General features: G+C 47.4%; 1 protein-coding gene across 2 annotated transcripts in view; it reads left to right on the forward strand.

Annotated features, from left to right (window-relative positions):
* LOC139050389 (growth arrest-specific protein 2-like) overlaps positions 1 to 22,752 on the forward strand; it is a 286,366-nt gene that overhangs the window by 249,171 nt on the left and 14,443 nt on the right. For both annotated transcript variants that reach the window (XM_070526670.1, XM_070526671.1), the window contains 2 exons: positions 467 to 791; positions 17,412 to 17,510. In XM_070526670.1, the coding sequence (XP_070382771.1) occupies positions 467 to 791; positions 17,412 to 17,510 (424 nt within the window). The remainder of the gene's footprint in view (positions 1 to 466; positions 792 to 17,411; positions 17,511 to 22,752) is intronic.

Raw genomic sequence — 22,752 nt, forward strand, 5'->3', positions numbered from 1 at the left:
TGAATAATTACCAGTTTTGTGGCGCAGAAAATGACGAGAGGTATCACAGGCGCAACATCGACAGGCTCACTGTTGTTCGTCTAGGCATCTGTGTTGCTTCTGTGGCCCTTGGTCTTTTGCGATAACACCGCGACTTTGCCGCTAGGCCATTAAACACCGTGGGCATTTCGCTTGAGCTTGCCGACACCAGCGCACCCCGTGAGCGAGTTTTTAGTTTGCGAAAGTTCAACAAACTAGTTAAATAGTTCGTTATATTTTCTTGCTAATTCACTGCTGCCGCATCTTTCTTTTTTTCGCCTTTTTGCACCATTAGTCTTCAAACGCGAACAGGTCCTTTTAAAGTTTTCTTGACGCGAAAATGGATTTTGGGCTTCGTGGGCTTAATTTGGAGCAGCCTCTATTGTGTTTTCCCCCATCCTCGCCTAGCAGCGTAGAAATGACCTCTAGCTCGCTCGCTCGCTCTAAGGTCTGCGACGTCGAACGGCGCCACGGACAGCGCCGTCGAGACTTCCCTGGAGCCCCAGCTTCCGGGGGCCATCGCCGACGCGGTGGACGGCGTGCCCGTCAACGGTGCCTCGCGCACCAAGAACGGTCTGGAGGACGAGGACGACGACGGTCGCGACTCCGGCCTGCCCCACGAGGGCGGCGCCGAGGACTCCCTGGACGGCTCCTCGCTCAACGGCACCTCGTCCACGCCGAGCCCGCCCCCGCCGCAGCCGCCCGAGCCGGTCAAGGCCGCCCCCAAGAAGGCCGAGAGCAAGAAGAAGGCCCCCTCGGACCTGGACCGGAAGGTGGGTGCCGAGGAACGCGGTCTCAAAATATTTGGTTGCTTAGCTTGAGGGAGCTGGTAGTGACGCTGGCCACGTGTCTGTCGATTGTAAGGTGGCTCAGTGGCTATGGTGTTAGGCTGCTGAGCACGAGGTCGCGGGATCAAATCCCGGCCATGTCGGCCGCATTTCGATGGAGGCGAAATGCGAATTCACCCGTGTACTTAGATTTAGGTGCACGTTAAAGAGAACCCCAGGTGGTCGAAATTTCCGGAGTCCTCCACTACGGCGTGCCTCATAATCAGAAAGTGGTTTTGGCATGTAAAACCCCATAATTTTTTTTTCGTTTGTAAGGTGTCCGCGATTGTCAGGCGCATGCACTTTTTCGCGACCACAAATGCACAAAATAAAAAATATGTAAAGACATGCTCGGACTGTAACGCACCTTGGTCTTTAGGAAAGGCAAAATGCGGCGCGCTTGTTCTTTCCTCGCCATATTTTCACGGTGAGAGAGAAAGGCGATTTCGCAATTTGGGATATGTATCAACTGCATCTGAGCAGCAAGGACCGGCACATGCAGGAACTTCCGGCACCCGCAATACGGCAAAGCACGGCCCTCGGCATTCAGGGTTGGTGAAGCTTAGAACATGCTCCCATCGTACGCGAGTGTCATGTTTAAGTGAATATTAGCGCGAGAAAGAGCCCCCGAAAACTGAGTCACGTTACTGTCGAAGTTGCAGGGTCACTACTGTGGGCCTACTTGCACTTGAAAAAAAAAATTACACTTGTTCTTTTTTATTTATTTTTTATGCGAGTGTTAATGCCTCAGGGCCTACAGGGGTATGGAATGCGGCGAATAAGGATGATTGAATGAATGAAAAAATAATTTGCGAATCTAATAAAGTCTAATAACTTTCACAGTTAGCGAGTGTGAAGGTGAGGAAGAACTTATCGGATGTTTTAATTTGAAACTAAAGTTGGTCTCCAAGTGCTGGCACTGGTGTCATCGACGTTATTGGGACGTCACGGAACAAAGCAATATAAGTTGACATTATGTACCACTAAGGTATGTTCAACAAAAGAACTTGGCTGCTTTGTTTGGTCTTACTATATAAACGAGGTAACAGGAAACATACCGAGCACTGCCAGCTAGTGACTGTTTAATGGATGATACGAGCAGGAGTTCCATGCATGCAGAGTACAGATCATGCGTTTCGCAGAATGCGTGTGCGTTTTTCCTGTTCCCTTGCTTAATGCTTCGTATTTTCCGCCATGAACATCTTGTATAGTAAAGGTATGATGACGTCGCTCATGAGAGAGAGAGAGAAAGGTGCTGCGCTCGGGTGAGGCAGCCTCGATGACTGAAAAATGTAGGAGTTGAGGAGGACGTCGGGATGAAAACTTGGGAGGTTTATTTACATTATTTACAGTTACAGTCAACAGTCTCAGAGTCATTACGGGCCGGCAGCAACTCGGACGCTGCGGCCCGTCGCAAGAAGTTCGAAAGAGATGAATCAAGGGATGCTCAAGGAATGCTCTACTGCTGCTCCCGGTCTGCGTCTTTTAAGCCCTTCGGTGTCTCGACACGTCACGTTCGGCCAATGGGAGGCGCCCGTGCGATGGAGTCGCACCCGGCGAATAGAGTCGCTGCTCGTGTGTTTGTCCGAGGGCTTTCTTCTCCCTGCGGTCTTGCCTTGCTGACTTGCAGTGCGCCGTCACCATAGAGGGAAGGGGGCGACGCCGCCGGGTTGTCACGGCACATTACAGCCGTCTTGCTTCGGGACCCACTTTACCCGCCACAGTGCCAGGCTCTCGCTTTACTTTCGGGAAGAGCCAAGCAGTGAATAGCTCCACCGGCTGCACACGAAGTGGGGTCCACCAACTTGTTTGCACGTGCCGTGCCTCAGGAATGTGGTGTCCGTGTTTCTGCGCTCCTTAATTAGCTGTGGTGCGATTCGATGAGGTCTGGGGAACGCGAAGTAGGCTCAGGAAACGGTCCCGTATCTAACAAGGAACGGAGAAAGCCATTGTTATGTCGTGACGTCGTGATGCGTGCTCCTGGGTAGGTCGTGCATTCGATCCCACCCGCGGTGGCCGCATTTCGTTGTGGGCCAAATGACCACAACGAAATGCCCGTGTAAGTTAGATTTAGGTGTCCGTTAAAGAGCCCCAGATGGTCAAAATTATGCGGGTGTGTTGTGCCACACTGTGTGCCTATCATCGATGCAGCGGCTGCTCCCCCCCTCATTCTTCTGAGGTGGTTGCATTTGTCGTGGGCTTCAAACATCCACTGACGACCTTCAAGGTTCTAAGAAACTGCCGACCCGTTTCCGTGAGTCGAGCTTGAGGAGTCCGGGGTACAGAGCACCACGATAAATCCACTATTAGCCTCCAGAATTCGACAGAAATGCTGACCCCTATTGAAACTCGGGATCGTTGACGACAGACAGACTCCTGAGGCGGACGAGGAGGAGACGAAAAGCTTTATGCAATATTTACATGTAGTAGCTAAAAGCAGGCAATAGCATGCACGCACCGGACCGACAGACCGGCTGGTGGCGACTCTCTCTTCTAACGATGGGCAGGCTGTTCCTTTGGGCGTCCCATCGTCGGCAGGAACGAGGCAGGACCGGTGCTGACGTCAACCGCGTCGCTTTTCTCTTTCCCCAAAGCAGAAGTTCAAGCTGCATAAAACCGGCCTCCATGGCAGGGGTCAGCAGTTCTGTGGAATTCTGAAGGCTGCCAGTGGTTTCGTCATCGTGATCTGTGTGTCCCCGGACTCCTCAGTTCGAGCCACGGAAAGGGTTCGGCGGTTCCCTGGAACTTTGCCGGTTGTCACCAAGGGCAACCGCTTCGGAAGAACGAGGTGGGAAGGGGAAAGCGCCCCTTGGCTCCATGTAGGCACGCAGTGTGGCCAACACCCCTTGCCGCAGAGACCGGTGATGTGTAGCTTGGACTTCACCCATGGCGAAAGAGGAGGGCGACGCGGTTGACGTCGGCACCCGCCTCGCCTCGTTCCTGCCTAGGGGATTTAAGCAATTTCGCTAGAATAGCAGCTTGAGCTTGTTGGTTTTCCATCCTGCTAATAACAGCGCAAAATGTAGACGAGAGACGAGACAAGAAGACACCACAAGCGCTGTTGTTGAAAGTTGTTGAAAGTCAGCGCTTGTGGTGTCTTCTTGTCTCGTCTCTTGTCTACATTTTGCGCTGTTACTAGCAGGATTTAAGGCAGAGCCGGCCCTTTGTGAGATTGGAGAGTCGCCACCATCCGTCCCGTCGGGCTGGTACGCTCTTCGGCACCGCTAGTTGTATGATTACAACGGAGGCGCCAGATAAAACAACGGACGAAGGAAGGAGACACGAGACAACCACGTAGGCGCACTAACAACTGAACGTTTTACTTCTTGACGCAGGAATAAACACCTGCTGTCAAGGATGAAAACAACAAGAAGAAACAGGGCCGTCATCTGCATCGCACAAGGAAACCACAATACAGAACTACTTTTAAGTGCCGCTCCCAAGATACGCCAGTTCCTTTGCCGAAAGGGAAACTGAGGCTTCACTGATGCAATAATCACCACGCTTTTTGATCTCAAGCGCTTCGTTGTAATCATGCATAACCAACTCGCCCACCACCACATGCCAGTTGTATGCTATTACCTGCTATATGTACAGTCGCGGACAGAATATTGTGGACCATGAAATCTAAGAAAAAGCTGAATATCTCCGCAACCTCACAACGCAATCTTGTATTTGCATTTTGGACCTCGACTAGAATATGCTAACAACATTGTCGTGGGCAGTTTTACTGGTTACTGCTACAGGCTGCTCGGGAATTGAACGTTTTCGGAGATCCCGTCGTCCATTTTATTCTGTCCACGACTGTACATGTTGTATAAAGCTTTCGTCTCCTCTTCGTCTGCTCCAAGAGTCCGTCTCACGTCTTCGACCTTGAGTGGCAATGCGGTGGTCCCCCTATACGCAGCGCCCCGTAATGAGATTGTGGTTTTTGGCACGTAATGCCTTAGGATTAACAAATACGTCAGCATTTTTATGTCCACCCAACGAGGAAAACCGACCGCCCCTCTGTCACGTGAGACTAATCGCTGTAAGGAAATTATTAATAGAACAAGAACTCGAAACGAGAAACGATGGCGGTGATGAGTTTCGAGCCTACGACTCTACGCTCAGAAGCCGAGTGTCTTTCCCACTGAGCTAAACGCCCACGCTTGGAGAACGTGAATATATCTAAACTCTACAGGGCGTCCCAGCTAACTTTAGCCAGAGTTTAAAAATGCGTTAATGCTACGTAGCTAGACAGAACCAAGGTAGCGTTCTTTGCCGTCGCTTGGAGGTAATCAAATTATGTATATTTTTTTCATTCTGACTAATAAGATAGATAAGTAATTTATCAACATATCGAATATTATAATTAGATGAAAAGTGTCCATGAGAAAATTGTAGAGCGATATGAAAAACTCCCGACACAACTTTCTGTGATTGCTCACTACGTGCTAGATAAACTTGTTTTTCCGAGCGTGAAAGAAGCCCCCAAATACGCGCAAAATCGCCGTGCGACTGACCGCTCGAGGCGCTTTGTCTAAAGCGCAGCCACGGCTCGGTGTCCGGTACTCTGAGCCTACGTTATCTTCAGATGGTGCTCCCTCGAGCCCTTTCTACCTTCTTCTAGTACCACGCCGTTCAAAACAGGCAGGACCCGACTGCAGGAAACGCCAGTACAAACCCGGAAACAGCTGGTGCGCGTTACCCCGTTTTCTTCTTTTTTCCTTCTTTTTCTTTCTTTCTTTTTTTCTTCCCCACCCCTTTATTTTTGTCGCCGTACCTATGTTGTGTGTTTCCCTTGAGTACGCCTGATTTCTTTCCTTTTTTTTTTCTTGGATATACACGGAATAAGCTTTCACCGCATTAATGAGGGCCTCCAGGTTATCCCAGGGGTCATCGCACACGGTATGGGAGATCAGACAGCGCCGGGTTCTGTGTGCAAGCGGTGACCTTTCGACTTCGAGCACTCCCGAGTTGCATTTGCAAATAGATGAGGACTTGTCCGTCGACAACGATGCTTTGTTTCCTTTTTCTTGTTGTTTCGTCTTTCTTCCCAGCAGGCGGTGACGTTTTCAAGTTATTTTTGTCTCGGAGATAAAGCTAGTCACTCACGTATAGTAGGAAGCAGGCGAGATACCACCGAAGGATTTTACTTTGGCGTTGCTTCGTTGACAATTGGGCTAGCCAGAGCGTATTCCGTCGCTTCCGTTTTGGTCACTTCTTGTCATGTGGGCAGGATTTGTGCTTTCACGTCTGGTTGGACGCCTACGTCATCAATGGCTATATATAGCGGTGCCAAATCGTGCTTTTGAGTTATTACGCGTTCTGCTTCATGATTTCCCGTTGTCATTTTATTTGTTATCCACTATATATCCACAAAACTATTATCGCACTGACGTAGTATTTGTTGGTTGCTGGTGCAAAGGCTTCAGCAGCAGCGATAAGTAATGTATGTATGTATGTACGTACGTACGTACGTACGTATGTATGTATGTATGTATGCGACATAATAAATATATCTAAAATAACGTAAGTAGTAACAATTGTTACTAGATGCAATGACTTTCGCTTCGCTACTCTTAAATGAGAGGTAGCATCGACGTAAGGAAAAAAAATTAAGTTTCTAACGCGTTGTGGTTCAACGGGATTTCGCAATATGTCGCATCCGTGTTCTTGCTGCCTTCCACGTGTCCAGCGTTCTGGTATTGAGTAAATGGAAGCGATATACTCGTAAGGACCCAAGAAATGTTCATAACGATCAAGAGCTCCACCGAACACCGCCCCTGTTGGTCATTCGCGGAACTACGTCACCGTCCAGTAACAACCTAACCGCCTGGTCATTTGCTCATCCTCCCCCGTGCCTTAGTCAGCCGCCTGTTCTTTAATCTCAGCCGGAATAACACCACACACCTTGCTTGACCTCGGTTGCGATCGTGACTGTGTAATGTGAACTTCACCGCAAGATGAGCCAGGCAGGGACGGATGCGGGCATCGTCATGACGACGGAAAAAAATTCTCACTGGCCGTTTACGTGATAAGTGTGTCTGAGAATCTCTCGAGTTTGTCTGCTCTATGATCTAGCTGCTTTGGACCTTCACAGTCTTACATAGGATCTCACGCGGGGCGGAGACAATCACCGGAGGTTTCCGGTGGGAGGGTCGTCGCAAAGAGTGGGCATGGCTCGTCGTCGGTCCGCGTCTCCAATGGCCGGCACAAAAAAAGACATTTATTTATTTATTTCCTCCGTCTCTTCTCTTCTTTTTTATAGCGTTATTTGCGATTTATAGCGTTATATATGGATTTTCTCTTTGCGCCTTTGTCGGCTTCAGCATTCTCTGGCGCCACTTAAGTTTTCCTCTTTTCGCATTGTTTTTATTTTCTTGATTTTCTTGCGCTTTATCTTTCCTGTTTTCTTTCTTTTTTGGGCCTAATCGTTCGCACATGTCTCGGTCATCTGTGCGCGAATTCTACGCGCATGTGTGAAGTAATGTCCGTCGGAACTTAAGCGGTTGTCCCTTTTCCTTCGTTTTCTTTTTTTTCCCCATTTTCACCATCCATAATGCATTACCAACATGCCCAAATCACCACCTTTTTCAACCACGTTCTTCTTTTACCTTTTCTGTTCCAACAAAACGCGCTACATCGTGTACACTGCTCTCCGACTTTGCTCATTCCTAATCGGCGAAGACTGGAGTGAATACAGTACCACATATACAAGTGAGTGAGACGACGATTACAAAAATAATAACAGCGCTCGCATCGCCCCCTGCTCACAAAGAGGATGACGCGATGCTCAGCGACGATCGAACTCGCCTGGGAAAGTGGAATTACTGGGCCCGGAGTGAATCACCCGCGCTCACTTGCCCCCGTCCCTAGGCAGCGTTTGTTTCCCCTTATTATTATCTTCTCTTTCTTTCTTTCTTTCTTTCTTTCTTTTCCTTTCTTTCTTTTCCTTTCTTTCTTTCTTTCTTTCTTTCTTTCTTTCTTTGGTCTTCGTGTTCATCTAAAATAGTCTCTGTAGGATTAGAACGGTCTTCACCGACCGATTGGAAGCGTGTGCGCGCATTCTCCGAAGGAAACGCTCCTTGGTCGTGCGGAGCTCGTTGTTCTGCGCTGCCCAGGCGTCCGACGCAGTCGTTTTGTGGTCGTGTTCGTGGTTGAGCGTGTTTCCTGCCTTGTGTGGAGGCCTACCTCGGAGTGCCTGTCGGGGGCTGTCGTGCACTTTATGTTTGGTTCGCTCGCGCCTTTCGGCACCGATGTCTGTGGCGTGCACACATTACTCGGGCCTCGACAGTTGTGTGCAGTACCAGTAAGGCTGGGTAACTCGGTAGGGCAAAAATCGCGCACTACTCACAACGATGATGATTTCCAGAGGCATCCCCTTTAAGTTGAGGTAGGGACAAATCCTTGCAAGCGACTTGCGTGCCACCATGTCGTAATATACCACTCGACCTATCTACATTATTTCGTAACGTTTCCTAGCCCAGCACCGTCAAAACAAGCAGCCTATCCCGGTAATGACGGCAAAATAACTCTTATACTCTCTCCATGGTTTGACATGAGACTAAGCGATGGCCGATTTTAGTATTTAAGCCACGCAGGAGTATCACGGGTGAATCTCAGTCGAAGCGGACATCCTCGATGCTGTTTTGTGGCGCCCCACGGTCTATGGCCGAGCGTTCCGGTAAAATTACACCGGAGCCCGTTTCGCGCATGCGCAGTGGTGGCTGTCAGTATACGGAAACGCTCACGGCATGCGGCAACGCTCCACTAAAACTGCCCATTGAGCGTACTATGTATACGGGCAAACTAGAACTCTTTGTCATTGGCTTACACGGGAGCATAACACCAGTGCACCGAACTGATGAGGGAGAATTGTGCACAACCTTTCTCGACTTCGCCGGGAAACTGGCGGTGCATTTCGCATTCTCTTTGCGAATGAAAAACCCCGCGCTGTTACAGTGTGCGTTGCCCTCCCCCCCCCTTTTTTTTCCACTCCCCCCAGGATGTGCCTTCTTCCGGCCGCCTATTCGTCGGTCTGCCACTCGCGCGACTTTCCTGCTGTGCGAAATTAAAGGGGAGATGCAAATGCTTGCAGTTCTAGAAATGGGTGCGTCCTCTGGGCTAGGAATTCGTGTCTTACATCGCCTTCCGCTGTTTTATTTGTAGTTTATACGCACGCGTTTCTTTTACCGTGCTTTCTTATTTTGTCGAAACTTCGTGCGAGACGTAATTGCTTCTAGCGCACAGGGATGACACGTCGCCATCGTTTCAAAGGTTTTCTAGTAAGTTCACTATGTAAGATTTCCGGCCTTATCCATGAGTTTCGTTCAACAGCAGGTGCTGGAAAAGAAAACATTGTCCGGGCTTCAGCTGTCTTACTGCGTAAGCTGTTATGAGCTCATTCCAATAGCCATTTCGGTTGGCGATGTTGTCCGCTGCCGCCGGTGCCCGTCACAGCTATCGCCGTGAGTGAGAAAAAAATAAGTAAATACGGAGTTCCAGCCGCGATCGAACCCGGACCCGCCGCGCGAGAGTCAGCTGCATTACCACTGAACCATGCCAGCGCTTTTTTCTTTCATGACATTTATTACCGTAGCATGCAACCCGATAAAACATTCACCAGTTGTGCATAGTCACAGAATGGAGGGCACAACGACAGTCAAACACAGAAAAGGCAGCGTTCATACTTTGGGTGGAAACATCGGTTCCGTTTTAGAAGGAATTGTGGGCCGAAACGCCGAAATGGTTGTACGTACAAAGGTGCAGTTTATCCAGATGGCTGTGCACATAAAACAGATTTATGACGGACTAGGTATTGAACCGGAGTGGTACCCCATTTTGGTGAGGTGCCTATCCTTGCCACCCTTCTAAAATGAGCCATGCCAGGGCTTGCCAGCTTGCAGCGGACGCATGCCCTGTAAACGCGTCCTAGCGCGCGATGTGACATGCGCGCCGCGTAGCGTGTATGCCGGCACAATTTTCATCGCAGTTGCATATTATTACGCCAGAATATGGCAAATCAGATCTGCGGAATCCCGCAAGTAGGAGGAAGTATCATGAAAGGGAAAAATTGTAGGTTCGTGCTACATTCGGGTGGATGTCATTTTTTTTCCTTTTATAATTCCACCAGGTGGCGCGCCATGTAGCAGTTGCATAGGTAGTGGTACAAGATACATAGTGAGGTTTGTGGACGACAACATTAAAGATTAAGGAGCTGTACACGATGATTCTAGAAAGAAAAAGAAACATGTGTGGCATACCTGATTAAATCAAGCAGGCTACGCGACTGTTTCTCACCGTCAAATTTCAAAGGGAATGCGAATAAGTTATCGCTGTCATAAGCATCGTATCGTGCCGTTTGCCACGCGATGTGGCATGCGTGCCGCGCAACGTCCAAGCGTCCAAACTTTGAATTGATGTTGCGTTGTATCCTACGACGTGTCCCGATATGTAGCAGTTGCATACTGCATGTACCTGGATCTAGCTGACTCAAGCAGGCTAGATGGCTATTAGTCACTGCCCTGTTTCAAACGGGATGCCAATAAACCATGAACAGCATCGCATTGTGCCAAGGGTCAAGGTATGTGACGCGTGCTCCACGTAGTCCGCATACATGTGTTTACTCTTCGGCACAATTTATGGCACTTCCTCACAAGGTACCAATTAATAGATGAAGAAGCGAATCGCACAGCTACGGGTGCCGCTGCAACCAGGCAATGGCCTGAGCAGGGCAAGCCGCAGCTTACCGTCGACGCCGGGTGGACAGTTCAGGTCGTTCTCGTGCAAACGACGCGCGGGGACTTCGCCGCGAAGATCCTCTGGTGCGTGCTACAAAAACGGAGCTCCAACGGAGCCGCTCCTCCAGTTTACGCTGTGACTGCGCTGCGTATGCAGCGCAGGCCCGTGACATTTTTCTTCGTGTTCTTTTATAAATATGTACCTGTAAAAAAGTTCCAGCTTTGCCCGAGAGGCCAAGCATCGATTGCGGTAGCAAATTATTTGGCAGGCATACGAAGCAAGGATAGTAGATTTATCAGCGGCACAAATTTTAAACGTTCGTTTAGTAACTAAATTAACTAACATTGTGCTGCGCGCGCACAGGCAAACACGGACACATCTCACTCGATGATCGCGGACACTCATTGTCAAAGCGCTGTCGTGAGGGAACCCGGCAGCAGCAGCGAGCGAAGCGACCTTCGTGGTGCCTCTCGCTTCACCGCATACTGAGCGGCTAGAACGCAGCGCACACAAAGCTATCAGCCCTCGGTGCACATATAGTCGGATACTCGGATACAACTTTAGAAAAAAGGGGGCGTTTACTCCTCCGAGGCGGATGCACACGAGCTTCCACCAATGGGCGCGCACTCTGGACCGACGTCATGCGCCGGACGGCCGGTGACTTCGCCGCTTCGGTCATCTGGGCGGGGCCTCCCTTTTTTCTAAAGTTGTATCCGACTATAGACTCTCTCCCCATCGCAGATCGCTTTCAAGATGGGGCCCGCGCTCAGCCGCGCCATATGCAGCCGCTCCTAAAGTAGAATCCCTCGCACCCCCCCCCCCCCCCACCATCCGGCGCCTTGCCTTGCGCGCCATGGAACACGGCGCGCGTCCTCCCCACCTTTCTTCCTCGCGCGCGCGCGAGATGCAGCCACCATCCTTCGTTAAAATACAGCACACTCTCACCCGTACACTCAGCATACGGCGCGCGGCGACCGTGTTATCACCCTTGAAGTTTATACGAAACCGTGGCGACGACAACGACGGAAATGCGCCTGGAGTGTCCATAAAAATCGCGACTGCAATAAAATAAAGACATAGAAAAATAAGGGACCGTCAGTTCAGTGTTTCTAAACAAATAGCAGTGCACCCACCTCGAAACAGCGATGTAAAACGATAAGAAAAAATAACGTGGAAGTGGGCCTGTGTCGTTCTCTTTTGAATAGACATTCTTCATATACAGCTAATTAAGTTGATCGCCTAAAACAAGTGTAGATTCTGTTCATGCGCTGTAGCGTCATTGGTTTCACAGCCACCGTTCAAGTGCCCTTATGCCACGCGACCAGAGTTTTCCTCAAAACCGCAGGTACCCTATGGTTTCAGCTGTGTAGGTCGGCCTGTCGGCAAGCGCCGCTTATCGCTCGGGGACGTTTTAAACTCTGCCCTGGTAACCGACCCCTGTGTCATCGGGCCCAGCATGCGATGGCCAGCGAAAATAAAAACAGGGGCGGCATTAATTAGCGTGCGCCTGAGGCGTCGGCGTTACTGCTGCGTGTGATCGTGACTCACCGGTGGCGCCAGAGAAAAAACTCTGCGCACCGAGGCCGCCTGGCGGTCGTACCCACGTGACGCTAACCCAGGAATGCAAATCGCGTTCGCTTGTAGACATCTGAGCTTCGACGTAATTGCTGGTCCTACACGCCGAGATCGAAATCAAATCCGGACGCCGTCCAGTAGGAAGCCGGGACTTAGTGTTTCGGGAACTGCGAGACATGAAGCTTGCCGATTTGATTGCGAAACCCTAGCGTGTATTCGTTTTTTCGCGCCCCTTAGTGGCATCGTTTTCTCTTTTCTCCTCTAAAAAAAAAAATTATGGGGTTTTACGTGCCAAAACCACTTTCTGATTATGAGGCACGCCGTAGTGGAGGAGTCCGGAAATTTCGACCACCTGGGGTTCTTTAACGTGCACCTAAATCTAAGTACACGGGTGCTTTCGCATTTTGCCCCCATCGATATGCGGCCGCCGTGGCCGGGATTCGATCCCGCGACCTTGTGCTCAGCAGCCCAACACCATAGCCACTGAGCGTCCACGGCGGTTTCTTTTTTCCTCTCCTTCTCCGTGGGACAGTTCGGGGGTCCACCGGCAGATGACAGTTAGGAACCCGTAGAATGGCAGTTAGTTGAGCAAGTTGATAGGGATTCACGTTGCTGAAGGGTTGGCGTGGTAAGGCGGATGCGAGATGAAACAGGTGAAACAAAAGGTCCGCTTTGTTCCTACTTGTGTCCCGCCGAGTTGCTATGGCGTGGCGCTGCTGACCTCGATGTCGCGGCTTCAACCCCGGTCTTGGCGGCCGCGTTTCGATGGGGGCGAAATGCGAAAACGCCGGTGTACTTAGATTTAGGTGCGCGTTAAAGAACCCCAGATTGTCCAAACATCCGGAGTCCCCCACTACGGCGTGCGTCATAATCAGAAAGTGGTTTTGGCACGTAAAACCCCATAATTTAATTTTTTTTTCCAGTTTTCTTACCTGAATATTTCCCAAATATTAGTCGATCTATTCATTCTTTGACGCATATTTTCTTGCTGCGCTTTGTAGGGAAACTGCTGTCGCTTTGTCAAGAAATGGGTCAACCGTTCTGCGCCGATGTGTTCTACTTCTGAAATATTTCACCAAATCCACGGTCGTTGCATTAATTTAGGTCGCTGCGAACACAACTCTTGATTGGCGGCGTTTCACGGGGAGTGCAGCGCGCACATACTACGCGAGAGGCGCACAATAACTTTAAAAGCACCGAAGAATGCTCTGCAAACTGCAACGTGACTCTGCCAGACCATATGCCGACTGTACGAGAATAAGTAAATGAATCATTTCGGTTTGTGGAAAACCCAGACCCAACGAGCACGATATCGGAACTGGCCAAGTTTCACTTCGCGCTGCGCCAGTGATGAGCGATGCTGAGCAGTTTGGCAGACGTGTCGTCCAGTGTGCAAAAGCACCGTCGTAGACAGGCCGTTGCGTTACCTACGTAGCTCAGCGAAAGACGGCGCAAATAGGGAGTAAAAGGGAGGCGCGTCGCTAGGAGGGAAATGGGGAAACGGCCTTTCCCGTGGCATTGGCGCAATCAGCTGTGATGGCTACAGCGACCTGTATATTATGGCGGCGGCGGCCCGCCTGCCGCCGCTCAACGGCTGCGAGAGCGCGGTATGGTGGCGCCATCTGTGTGCGGAAGGAAGAACCAAATGCGGGATCGTTTAGGGGGATGCAGCTGCGTCGGAGCAACGACGATCGATGACGCCAGACAGTCGGGAGGATGAGTGACCTTGGGGAGTGCGGGATCGGGGAAAGCGCGTCGCGACCGCGTCTTTCCCCAGCCACCCTTGCCCTCCGCGCCGGCACGGTCGTAGCGGTGGTGCTCGCCTGAACTACCCCCATCGGTGCGCTTACGTAATGCGGCGCCTACGTAGTGCCCCGAGGTTATTTGGCATCGATGTCTCTCGCTGGGGCCACGAGGCTTCCCTGGCGCACCCTAAATTTCCTCTTTACCTATCTCTGTATCACTGTTACTTTTGAATAAAGGGGAAATCAGACATCCACCCGTTCATAGCAATTGCTACAAAGGAAACCCTTACGGGTTCTTCGGTGGATGTCTGATTTTCCCTTTATTCATTACTTCTCTCCACCTTGCGGGTTTCCGCAGAACTACCACGTCAAACACTGTCACTTTTGCTTGCTTACTGACTGACCTACTGGAAGGAAATAATGAGTTCGCCTATATCGATCACATATTGATGAATCTGCAGTTTGACCCACAAGCTTTCCCTAGACAGTGTGGTGCTACCCTCTGGAGTTCGTGTGCGTCATATCTCTTAAGGTATTTGTCATAAACAGCTCATTACGATAAGTAAGGCTATGCTTCAAGTACTAAGCAAAGGCAGTTATCTTATTCAGGATAGGTCATTGTGTACTCTAGCAGAGATAACGACTTAAGTGATTTACACAAAGCAGTTAACGGGTGTAATTGTTTTTTTTTTACTTGCTTCAAATACACAAGCGTTGGAATTTATCTACACTGCAGAGGGGCAGTACACATTTATTACGTGACAAAGAGAATCTAGCCATCATTTGTCACACATAAGTTGTCGACCGCTGCTTACCATTACCCCTGCAAAGTCTACAAACATTATGTTCTGCAAGTACAAGTTCTTGAGGCTGAAGCTTACACTAAATGTAAAAGCAATATCTCACAAATACAAAAAATTATTAAATGGTTAGATTCAATGTCATTCATTGCATGTCACACAGGCTAACTTAGTGTCATTTGCCTTAATGTTTTTGTTTATCATGTTTGCCACAAACCATGCAACTACACTCTGAGTACTCTCAACACCATGGCTCGGACAGACCATTGTACCTAAAATAATGCTACTGTTGTTACTGGGAGTCTGATGCTTGTCACGATGCTTGATGTCAATGCATAAATGTGCTGCTGTCAGCATCTGCATTCAGCTAAAGTCTTTTGGTCGATGCTATGCCAACATGCATGCTATCGATGTCATTTTTTTCTTCTTGGCATCAGATTTTAAGTGCAATACCCAGCTCGTGAAAGGCAACGACAAACCCAGGCTAACCACGCTATTAATTAGGAATTAGATAGCAACAAGCAAGTAACAAGTGTCTCTAAGGCAGCCTTTGCCATATTCTTGTTGAAGGCACACATTTCCGTGTGCTTCTATTTATGCTTCAAAGTGAGGCTGCGAAATGCCTCATAATTTTATTTCAGATTAAGTGAATGGTTAATGGTATTCTTGACCACCAGATTCTGCTTAGTAGACCATAAAAATGATTGCTTTGGCACAAACAATGAAAGACGGAAGGGAACAAGGGGAGCACCAAACTTTTGACTGTTTATTCTCTATTGTATAACATGCAATATATACATGCAGGTGAATACGCAACACACAAAACAGCTTCGATTGTGCAACACCCTAGTTAAAGCCAGCGATCAAAAAACCTCCTTTCTGCTCGCAAAAGTAGAACTGATGCGTCGCTAATACAAGGCAAACCTCTCTCTTTAATATGAAACGCCTCAACGATTCATGTATCATAGTGTCCCTGCTTCTTCCAAGAATCTGTATCTTGGCCACTCGTGGCTCACATGGATGTGAATAGCAGTGTTCAGGCATATGTGCTCTGTCTCCGTAATTTCAGTCACAGCTCATGTTTCCGTGCACGCTAATTTATGCATCGCCCAGTCTGGCCGACATATGTCATACCGCAAGACTGTGGAAACTCGTACATGACTCCAGTAGCACATGTTCTGTACGGCTTGGCGTGTATTTTAAAACAGCTGCATTTGCCGCCAGATTTTGCTGCCTCGACTGTGATCTTCATATTAACTATTTAACAAGTTTCCTAAAGTTAGTGGCTGTTTTACCAAAGCGTGGAAGAATTTACACAGCAGTGATTTTATTAAGCCACTTGTCAAGGAGACTTCAGAAGCTTACGTGAAACTTCAAAAGGAAATGAAATGTCAGCGAATATGTCTACATATCACTGAGGGAAATGGACCATTCAAAAAGCTGCATTTCTGCATCGTTCCAAGATTTCGCTTCCGACCGTGCAGCACATGCTGCAAAGCGTGTTCTTTCTACTACCCGTCTTTGTTTCCTCTGCTGTTTTACCATCACAAGTCACATTGAATTAACCAGCCCAGCACGGTATGCTTCTGCTACCTTTCAGGTTGGTAAGATGTCAGAACGCAGGTGCTAGTCAGTGTTACATAGTCTCGTTTGTTAACTTCTTGAGCTTCGAGCACGACCAGTGCTACAAAATCTCCTGCTATTATCACAATGCAGCATGAATGCGTCTTGGAGTCTGCCACTTTCTGTCACAGAAATTTCGCTCAAATAAGAGAAAGCAAAAAAAAGCCAGAAAACATTGAAAGTCATTTTAGAGTAACTTTCTTTGCCTCTTCCTCAAGGTTTAGTGTTTATCTTGGTTTCCTCACCCAGTAAAAACTGGGTATAATTATATACATAGTACATAGACAACTTGGGTCACTGGGTAGGATTCACTAGATATGTGGCCATTTATGGCCAATCCCCCAGAATAAACATGCCACTGTGGCACGAGAGATATGAAGCACTAATTGTATTCGGATATGTGTCTTACTTCTCTATCTATGGACTTTTTATCAGTATTCTTCCCTTGACAAGAATCGTACGTAGCCTTCTTCTGTGTGACGCAGACAGCTAACACAAGCAGTGAGGCTATGCTTGTGTCATCCGCAACTGCTGCTACCTCGCTAAATCAAACAAGGCTCGCATCATTTAGTTTTCAACACTGTGTTGGATCTGTGTGTATCTTTTAAATGCTCTTTCTAACTAGTCACTTAGAAGCGAAGTTGGTTGTCTCAACTTATGTGTGGTGATCAACAGTTAGTGAACAAGAGAAGCTTCAGATTGGCGCCAATGTTTTGATGCAGGTAATTCTCTCTGTCATGTCACTGTCCTTGTCACGGAAACAACTATAGTTGTTGCTGTCATTGTCCTGACAAAGACAAATCTCCTTTGTCCAAACATTGGCTCTGGGTAGAGGCTTCCTTTCTTTTTCGCCCGCTGTTAATTGCACCAAGTCTCCACCTTACCAATCTTCGTCTTGTATGGACTTCTGTACTGTGCTAGAGGAAATGCCATGCCTTGGAACTACAGACAAAACTTTCCTGTGTGCTGACATTCAAAGTAGTTAGAGTATCATGGATAAAGCTTACAAAACTGCCTTGTGAACTCCACTGCTGAAAACTTGCAGTGTGACATGTTTCATGTGACAGACATGTTCATTCTCCTTCGGCCTGTCACAGGTCCGCAAGATTGCCAGTCGTGTGTGCCAAAGTGAGACCCAAATCAAGCGCATCTCAGAGGGTCGGTACTGCATCGGGGGTCGCATCTACTTTGTCAGGGTGAGTACTTTAAAGTGGATCATGCCACCATGTATGTCACGCCACATAACTGCAAGGGCCAAAGGATTTGACAGATGTTGAGTGTGAGAGTAATTCACTGCCTTTGTAGGAAGTAAGTTGCTGTCACTCATTCTATATGAGTACACACATGCGTTCGCGAAATGTAGCTGAAACAAAAGTGCTCGATAAACAGAATGCGTTTGTAAACTTTGGTTTTCCTTCGTATTGTTCCTAACTGCCAAACCTGGGACGAGGGACTTGTGAATGGGGACTGGCAAGCGTGTTTCAAGCTAAACGATATTGATTGAAACTGAATTCACTCTAACCAGCGTATTTGGGGCCAGCTAAACATCAGCTGGTCAGAAATAAGCCACAGCTCTCCACTGCGGCGTCCCTCATAACCCACTGTCAAGGTTTGGGACATTAAACCATATTATGATTCCGCATACTCTTTTTGGATTCAGTGACTAACACAGTATAGCATTTATTTGTCTCTTCTTTTTTCTAAGCAAAGGCCACATTGTTTCTTGCAGGATGCAACAGAGGAAATTTCAGATTTGCTACATACCAAATTTGCTACCTACCAAATTTATTACATAGTTTACCTGAATCTCTGTCCAGGTAAACTGAAGCATGTTTCTAGAGAAGTATCAATATTCTCAGTGTTGGATAAGAATAGACTGGCGATCCCATTGGTTGAACGTTTTGTGGTTGTGCTTTTTCGTGTTTTTCTTGAGAACATTTTGAACACTTGCAACATTTTTCTCCTCCTAAATTAGGAGCATGTGCATCTGTGTGAGGCTGGTAAAAAAAATGGGCCACTGATTTACTCATGTCCACCCATGTTGCCCATGTAGCCTTAATATTTCCGGTGCACACGTTCAACGTATTGCACTAGATGGGTCATTTCAGGTTGCAATTCAATGGCCGAGTCCGTTGAACATGGCATATGCTTTGCCGCATAATAAGGCTATGCGCAGTGAAGCCCTCTTTCTCTGTAACTCGGTCTGCAATGAAGCAGCTCTGCTGTTGGCAGAATGCAATGAGAACTTTGTTATTATTATCATTTTTCACAGTTTACATTATGTCTGGGCAAGCATCAGTTATTTCTTTTAAGTCTTGCGCATTTGCAGTGGGCATGCGTTTAGCTTGAGAAAGATATTCACCGATGTTTTATTGTGTCTTTCAGCAACAGGGTGATTTGGTCTAGTTGCTCGATGTGTAGTACAGGTATCGTGAACAAAACGTTTGGCATACCATTATGTCTATTCTAGAGAACGAAACAGCCATGTGTGGTGTGAGAGAGTGAGCTGTATTCTTTTTTTGCTATGTTACTAAAGTGTACAGGTTCCTGTTTGTCATTGTCTCTTCTTTTATTTCCCTCATCTACCATACGAAACACTGTGACACATACTATAAAAGGAGATCTAGTCCATAGTTCGACGAAAATTCATCTGGTCAGGTAACATGCTGATGATATAGTTGCAGTCTCTGACCAAGTCCACGTGAATAAACACAGACCTTTCGGAACCCATGCGCGTTCCCTGTTCACATTAACTAGCGCAAACTAATTGGTACTGTACTGGCCTCACAATGTCTCGTGTGTTCTTTCATCTTGACTTGGCCAGTGACCGTAACTATTTCATTCTATAAAGAAATTTGGCATCATAGACCTGCTAAATAAGCCCTTGCTGTATGCCTTTGTGCAAGAACACAAATTTGTTGGGTTACCACACACTCAGCCTATGTCTTCCAAGAAGTACAGAAGTGTCTGCAATATCTGCAACGCCCATTATAGAACTCTCTGTTAAGAAGCACAGCTTCTAGAACAGCCAAATCTGCGGGGAGAACACCTGAGAGATTGGTAATCATGAATTGTGTGGAGTGCTTTCACAGGACCTGGGCAAACACTCTGAAATGTCACCAATCTTGTAGTTTTCATCTGCTCATCAGTACAAACAGCCTTCAGGGTAATAATAACAGTCTTAATAAGTGTTAATAACATCTTAAACTGGTGTAATGAACATGGTGTGGCTATAAATGCACAAGAAACTGCTTATCTTTGTGTCGCTCATACAAAAGCACCTCTTGATTTTACATATAACCGAGGCTCAACATAACTAAAACAGGTAACCATCTACAAATATCTCAGCATAACAATAACCAATGACCTGTTTTGGAACCTGAAACATAGATAACATGAGTTCTGCTGCTTTCCGTAAGTTGTGTTTTCTAAAGCATAAGCTTAGAAATTCTCCTTCCAACATTATATTCAGTTACTTCAACAAGTATATGAGACCTAAACTAGAATACTCCCGTTTTGTATGGGACCCCTTCACTAAAGCTAACATAAAAAACTCGAAGCTGTCCCTATTGCAAAACTGAGTGCCACTGGGACCCATTGCGCCGAATTATGGGCCCAGTGCAGCGCGCTGGATGGTGGGGCGCTGGGAAGGCGCAGCGTGCTGGGAGGCACTGGCTACTCGCAGGAAAAACAGCTCTAGCGCGTTAAATATGCGGTGCCTGGACGCCGTATATATTTTTTTGAATACACAATGCAACAAGGATCGTTTTAGTGCAATAAAAAAAGAAGAAGAAACCTAAAAAATAAAACAGCTGCGACCAGGATTTGATCGTCCAACCTACAGATCCGAAGCCCAACACCTTACCGCTACGCCATGCCAGCAGATTTGCCATGCCAAAGCCGAGAAGCAGTTTGTTTCGCAAAGCTACGTCTTTTACAGGCATGGTTGATGCGCTATCGCCCGGCAACTAAAACTCACGCCTGTACCAGAAAGAAAAAGTTGCTGTCTGTATTCAGCAGTATGCTTGGAAGTGCCACAACATCAATTTTCACTTGCGATTGCTATTTTAACTTCGAAAAAAAGTCCTAAGTGAACCACCGACCTGGGACGGTGTATGAGCTGTTACTGCCGATTTTGATAGCCGTTTCTTGTTCTTCACGCAAAGGATATGCAACGTTTCCTTAGATCAGTGATGCCTTTCAGTCAACACGCCTGTCTAGTCATATATCTTCATCAGAGAAGCGCCGGCTAGTGCTGGGACCCTTTGGCGATCGCACATATACCTGTATTTATGACGCGTCACATAAGCAGTCATCGCTTCTTGTGCTGGCACTGTATACATGAAAAAATTATTTATTTAAGAACACCGATGCAAAAGCTTAAAATAGAGTGATTTATCCTTGTTATATTTCTTAATTCCTGAGCCTAGACGCGCCGATAGCGTGAGGACGGACTCGGCGGATATGCTAGACCTAAGCTTCGGTGGGGACCGATCTCGGAGCGGGTAGCTGGCGAAAGCTAAAATGTGCGTATTTGAGCCTCAGAACTTTTTTTAGTACAATAGGGAAAGTGGAAGCGCACGAATCACTTCAGCTTTGTTATCGGTGCGATAATATCAGTCAGCGATAGGCTTCCAACTCGGGGTCCATCCACGCGCGTCTGAACGACTTCTGCATTTCATGTCCACTCCACAACACTGCGACAACGGCGACAACTCCCAGTCATACGTTACGTGCGAACTACTAAAAAACGCGGCGTCCTCTGCGTTTACGTGGTTTCGTTCAAGAATTTAGCTATCCGCCGAGTCAAAAGGGGAAAAAAAACAAAAAACGAACGTGATTTTCAGTTTCAAATGTGCATGAATGAACAGGGCAGCTCACGCACCTTTATTCCAAGCTGTGACACGAAATAGGGTTTATAACCCCAAGATATAGCGTTATTTAGGACAAGAGGCTAGTATCAAGCGATAAAATTGTGTAAAGCATTAATTACTCAGCAGCGCTCGTCCATGCGTACTGGAACCAGCGCGGCACAAATACAACCAGCGTAGTTTCCAGTGCGAACCAGCGAACTGCAGCGAGAACCATCGCCTGTACAGCACAAACCAGTGCGCCCCAGCGTTATGACAGTGGAACCAGCGTCTCTCCCACTGTGACCCAGCTCTTATCCAGCGTTCTCACTGGTGTCCCAGTGAATCCCAGCGAGTGCCAGCGTACCCAGTGCGACCCAGCGCCAAAAAGCGCGCTGGTTTCACACTGGAAGACGCTGGGAGACACTGGTTTTTGCAATAGGGGTACAAAGAAAGCCTGTTAGGTTTGCTTATTCTAAATTTTAGATTACAGACTCACCGTCTGAACTCAAGGCTACGAACAACATTGCAAAATTTGAACTATGACGTAAAAAAAAACCACCTTAACTTTCTTTACCTACCTAATCATAACTTCCCACTTGACCCGCGCGCATATTTATGTCCTCTGTCCACTAGACTTCCATATCATCAAGTCTATTCTTAAACCCCATCTTTTGCTATAACTGATGGATTTAATTTTTTGTTTTTCCTTTATACTGTATTAGAATGGAACACTCTAACTGATCTTAGCCAATTTTCTGTGACTTAGAGCCTTGATATGTAGTGTTAATTAGTGTTATGTTCCCATTTTGCATAATATTTTTCTATGTTATCTTTTGTGTTCGTCCTTCTGGGTCCCTGTACCTGTCATGCTTGGACCGATTGTTGATTTGAAGTATGGAATAAATTAATAATAAGATAATAAATAAATAATAAGATTATTCAACTCTTCTGACAACTTTTTCTTTAGCCCTTGAAATATTTGAGTGCAGTTTACAGTACTTTCCAAGTGTAACCATGGATAATAAACATCAGTTATTACACCTCCAATCAGGACAGCTCTATTTTTCGCGCTTGCATTGTAATTGCTGTTCTGCTTCTGTATTGATTCTTGCGTCGTGCTTGTATGTGTCATTTTGACATTGGACATGCCGGCTTCATTGTAAAGAGCCACAGAAGGTGATTTTTTCATCAGTGTTGTAGATGTCCCAGCTGAGCCTCCTGCTTTCCGAACAAATTTTTTGCAACCGCATCTACAAAGCCATCACCCGTTCCTCCTGTCTTTAAAGTTGCTCTGAAGTACTTTTTATTGAAGTCGAGAAATACGTTTGCAGTTCAGCTAGACTATTTCAGAATTAGAATTACTTTGCAGCAGGAAGTACTTCAGTGCGTTCAGCAGAAGCGGGCGGATCGGTCCGGGCGCACCTCAGTCTCCTGTAGCCTTCTTCGCAGTGCAAGGCATTGAAGAAGGAGCGACGGCAATTGTAGGTGATCTTTGACTGCCAATAACTCCGCTTCTGCTGAACGCACTGAAGTACTTCTTGCTGCAAAGTAATTCTAATTCTGAAATAGTCTAGCTGAACTGCAA

The sequence above is a fragment of the Dermacentor albipictus genome, chromosome 10 (assembly GCF_038994185.2).
Source record: "Dermacentor albipictus isolate Rhodes 1998 colony chromosome 10, USDA_Dalb.pri_finalv2, whole genome shotgun sequence".
Classification (NCBI taxonomy): domain Eukaryota; kingdom Metazoa; phylum Arthropoda; class Arachnida; order Ixodida; family Ixodidae; genus Dermacentor; species Dermacentor albipictus.